This window comes from Penaeus vannamei, chromosome 39, assembly GCF_042767895.1.
Source record: "Penaeus vannamei isolate JL-2024 chromosome 39, ASM4276789v1, whole genome shotgun sequence".
NCBI classification, from domain to species: domain Eukaryota; kingdom Metazoa; phylum Arthropoda; class Malacostraca; order Decapoda; family Penaeidae; genus Penaeus; species Penaeus vannamei.
Genome location: NC_091587.1, coordinates 14,114,113 through 14,119,112, shown reverse-complemented (window position 1 = coordinate 14,119,112; position 5,000 = coordinate 14,114,113). Strand labels below are relative to the sequence as shown.

At 33.9% G+C, this 5,000-nt stretch overlaps 1 protein-coding gene across 14 annotated transcripts in view; it reads left to right on the top strand.

Moving 5' to 3' along the window:
* Window positions 1-5,000, top strand: part of Stlk (Ste20-like kinase) — a 20,359-nt gene that overhangs the window by 2,496 nt on the left and 12,863 nt on the right. For 12 of the 14 annotated variants that reach the window (XM_070116615.1, XM_027357090.2, XM_027357089.2 and 9 more), the window contains one exon: window positions 1,855-1,915. In XM_070116615.1, the coding sequence (XP_069972716.1) occupies window positions 1,910-1,915 (6 nt within the window). In that variant the 5' untranslated portion in view covers window positions 1,855-1,909. Of the gene's footprint in view, window positions 1-441; window positions 520-1,854; window positions 1,916-5,000 lie in introns of all 14 variants that reach the window. The other 2 variants (XM_027357088.2, XM_027357092.2) reach the window with 1 other exon arrangement.

Genomic DNA, 5,000 nt, shown 5'->3' with positions numbered 1-5,000 from the left:
GACTGCAGACCAAGCACATTAGCCTTTATTGAGTAATACTATACTAATACTATAGTAGAGCCTCCCACATCTACAAAAGCACTGACACAAGCTGCCAGAGAGACATATAGAAAATGTGTAGTTCTGGAGGACAGATGGTGTCACTGGCCTCAGTAAAGGAAACAGTGTCTGTAGTGCCATCTATTCAATGGACAGAGGAGTATAAGCATAAATTTCTTCTCAAGTGGAAGACCTGTACTTTGTCCTAGGCTCCATCTTACTCTGAATACCTGAAGAATTGTTTGTGTTCCAGGCCTGGGATTGGGGGTGTTGCAGGGGTCTCAACCACCTGCATTAGATGATATAGGGTGCACAGATCATTTTCCATTATATTTCACTCTGCGTTTATTGGTTGTAAGCTCCATCCTGCTGTGAATATAGAGAGGATTCTTTGTATTCTAGGATTAGGGGGTGGTAGCCACTCTATGGCGGCTGCAGTGGCTGTGCCCCCAGAATCAGATGTTACCCAGGATTTCCTTGGTAATCACCATTCCCTTTCCTTACAGTGAGGATCAAAATTGTTGGTTATAGGGAGTTTCCATGGTATAATTCCTACACATATGAGTAGTAGGGTGAGAGGAATTAATTGTTACCAGCATTGTTGTGACTGAGTGTGCATAGGTCCTTTAAACAGTTACTCTGACAAAGTAAGGTAAATCTTCTTCTTTCTTCTTTTATAGGGTTTTAAACTTAAGTAACGTAAATTTTTGCAAGAAGTGTAATTACTCATTTCTCTACTAAATATATGGAGTTTTCTATAAGAACAGGTTGGTTACGAGACAAGAAACAAAAAACAAAAAGCAATATATGCTTACAAGATACCTACACTGAACTCTCAATCTAATCTGTGATAGATGCCTTACAGTCTTGTGTCCAATCTGATATTGGTGGAAAGTCAAATTAGCTTTTATGCCTTCATTCGTCTGGCAGGCATCTGTAAACCATCATTACACATATTCTGCTAAGGATAACTAGGACTGTTTCATAATTTAATGATAAATCACCAAGGTTTTCTAAAAGCTCTATATTGCCAGAATATACATGGAGATTTGTAGGCATTTGCTGGATCACTGAGGTTGCAGAAGTCAGTAGCATGTGAATGGGTATGGTTTATAGCCCAGTATCAGATGTTTTGGTATCTTTTATACATTACCAAAAAATTGACTGAAAATACATACAATATATGCAATTTTTAAAGATTACATATGTGCATAAGAAGTATGGATGTAATAATATCTTTACATGAACATCTAACCAGTAAGGTGGTATGAAAATACAGTTTTGAAAAGGACATACATTTTGCATATATTATCAAAAATATGTGGTTTTAGCTTATACAAGCTGTAAGAGATATTAAAGGATTTGGTGAATATTTAAGAATGTGTAAGTATTACAAAAGAAAAGAAAAAGAAGAGAGAAAAAGTTTAAAGTGCAAAGTATTTGCTGTTTTACAAAGTCTCCATGTGAAGAACATTTGAAGTCTCAAAAAAAAAGAATTTTTTTATGGAGGAATAGTCTCTCAGGATTTTTTCTGAAGCTTGGACTTTTTTGTATTGATTATATTTATTTTGGTTTGCATATTCCTGAAATGCTTTATGTTATAGTATCTTGTTTTGTAATTCTTTTCAGACTGATTAATTATTCTGCACATTTGTGGAGAATGCTGTCATTTTCATTTTTTTTTCGCTTGCTTTATTTATTTCTATTATAGGACTATTTAATACTCATGATAGATGTAGCTTTATGTGTTTGATATTGTGCTTTAGGTAATGCTTGTGATAAATATATCACTAAATGTTTAATTTTGTATTTCAGGTGAACACAATTCCTTAGCAAGATTTAAAAAGAAGTTACGACTACATTAAAGTTTATGCCGGTAGGTAATGTATATATTTTAAGGCTAGTTATTAGAAATGAATATATTAGATATGAAATGCATTTATTTATCTGATTATATTGAATCCCTCTCTTTCTTGTCAGTGGCAGTTAGTTATCAAATTGTCATAAAAAATATTGTTTCACTATCCCTAGAATTATACTTAATGTGTTTCTTAAATGTATCAAGGATACGTATGTCTCACCAACTTAGAAATCTAATCCATTCCTTTACAGACAATCTAATATATGGTCCTTTCTCTTGAATCTAGAATCATCAAAATATATATCAAGAGTAAAATTTGAATACAGATATAAAACTAACCGAGCTAAGAGTGTCATGGAAACATGATCTGAATGTTGCCAGCAGTAGTAGAATGGTAATACCAATATTTAATGACAGTTTCCAGTTGTTGTTGTTTTCAGAATATGCACTCATTATAAGTATTACAGGTATCATTTATGAATATCAGGAAATATTTGTCTTCATTTAAGGAAGAGATCACTCCAAGATAAGTTGGGCAAGTGTTGTTTTATTCAAACTGTTGGAAATGCATCTTTTTTGAAGGGTTGCTTACAGTTTGACTTCCAATCTATGATAACTGCTCAATAATAATATTTTTCTTGTAAAATGTGGCCTTCTGTGAAAGGATTCTATGTTAAGTAGCTCTCTTTATGCCATTTTTTAAAGGAAGAGATTGTTATAAAGTCTTACATAAATGAATGAATGTGTTTCATACCACATGTGTGCTTAAAAAAAAGTGCAAGTTATGTGAACACACAGCAAGAACCTCTTTATGATGGCATTGATTGACTTCTCTAGTTAAGAGTTTAGAACTTGGAGATAGAGAAGGTGTTCAAGAAATTCTAAAGCCAAACTTGTGTTGTTTGACTGGACAAGTCTTATAGCTGACAGAACTTAGGGGCCTGAACTTCTGCATATGTGAAATGGAGCTATATATTATGTTTCAAATGTAGCCAAAGGCTTATGACCAACTTACTACTACAACCAATAATGGTTTCAGATGTGAAAAATGGCTGCATTAGGAAATAAGCCAACCTATAAAGTACAAGGCTTTCAGCACCTCTGGGGCACTGCTTTTATTTTGATCTTGGTTGATTTATTATTTACTTGGGAGTAGATCCTCTCCCAAACAAAGTCTGAAAAGCTCCTATACCAGAAAGTAACACCTGTATAAAAAGTTATTGTTCACTAACTGTACAGTTGCTGGAAAGGGAAGATGTTGTTTGAGGATGAAGCCAAGTTTCAGATTTTTCTCAGTACTTGATACTTTTCCTTGCCCGGTTGCCATTGACTAGTCTGGGTAAAATGTGAAAGTCTGGATAGGCATGAGACATTGATAGAAAAAAAGTACTACAGTTGTATCACTGAAATTCTAAGACAGTTTTCCAGTATTCTGTTAGGATGTTTAGACATTAGAGGCCACATTTGATGGAAGGGATGTGAATAGTAACCAGAACTGACTCTGGAAAGCACTGGTGATATAGGCCTTGCCCTTGATAGGACCCTATATGTGAAGACACATATTCTGTGCTGGTTCTAAACTTTAACACAGGGCTTACGATGGCAGGGAGTCAACATGCGTTTTTGGTATTATTACCATTCATTAGATTCTTTGGTGATGCTTATCCTTTGACAAGTTTCTCCAGTTTCATTAAACATTATCATTCAGTGGTTATTTTTTGCGTACTCAAGATTGAGTCAGGTATCCCTGTGTGCAACTTACATGAAAGAAAATAATGTAAATTTTCTTTTCACCCTCATGTAAAACACACACCATCTCTCATTTTAATCTCATGGAGCTCATCATATTACTTTCAGGATTTCATGGTGATTATTTGTAACCTCTCACTTTCATAAGTAGACGCTTTAAATGTTTAACCTCATTTTCCTTTCACTTACTGCTTAATATTTTGTGTTTTAAGGTTTTCAGGCTTACCCTCAAAGAAGTCATATATCGCTTTTTCAGATTATTTCAGTGACTCTGTAAATAATGTGAAAAGGATATGTTGCATGCATCTGTATGACTGGGAGGATGTTCTACAAAATACAGATTAGTAAGTGAGTCATGTGAGGGTTGGGATGAGGTGGCTGTGCCATATACTAAATTCTTCATGATTCATATGTTTGATATAACATATGCTACATGCCATGTTGATACATGTCCAATTCTACATTAATATTATAGTGATTGAGTCATTCATATACCATAAGAATTGAGTACAGTGTGAATTATTCTTAGAGTGAGATGCTATCTTCATAAACTTTTTATTATTATTATTATTCATAAGGTGCATTTCATATGTGATCCAACACATGGAAGGGATGAAATTCCTTTTCATTTGTTTGTAGTTTTTAAGGCACTATACATTACATGTGAATGTGATCTGTCTGTTTGATTATTTTTATGCCTTTTTCTTTTTATGATGGGATAGAATTTGAAATAGATGTAATATAGTTTCTAGTGTCAGCCTACAAGACCTTACCTGTGAGCTAATGGCTTGCCATATCCATCTTTATAGCTGAATAGTGAAAACAACATGAATAGAACATAATGAACTAGAGATAATGTTTATTTTGTTTAAGTAAAGATGCATCTTAAGAATACCTACAGCAGTTATTGACTCATGATTAGTGAAGTTTTAAAAGTTAAGAATGAAGACTGAACATTGTGATAAGGAATGCAGCCACCCTCCCAACTTTCGCAGGGTACACAATATATTTGGTACATTATTGCATTCTGACAATAATGAGCATTGCCTAATCTCATACTATAAAAGAAGTTTCCTTAACCCTATTCATCATCTTTTATTAACGTACAGTATATAATAGGTGTGTGTGTGTGTGTGCATGTTGTGTGTGGATGTGTTTGCGTGCTCTGAATGAATCTTTCACTGTAGCAACTGATGTTAAAGATGTAAAAATTCCCAAGTGACAATGCTGATAATGGTATGAGATCTGTTCAGTAATTGTAAATATACTAACAATGCTGCTTGTAATGATGATATTAATTAATTATGTGGATTGGAATGACAATGCTTAAATGATTATAACTTGAGGATGA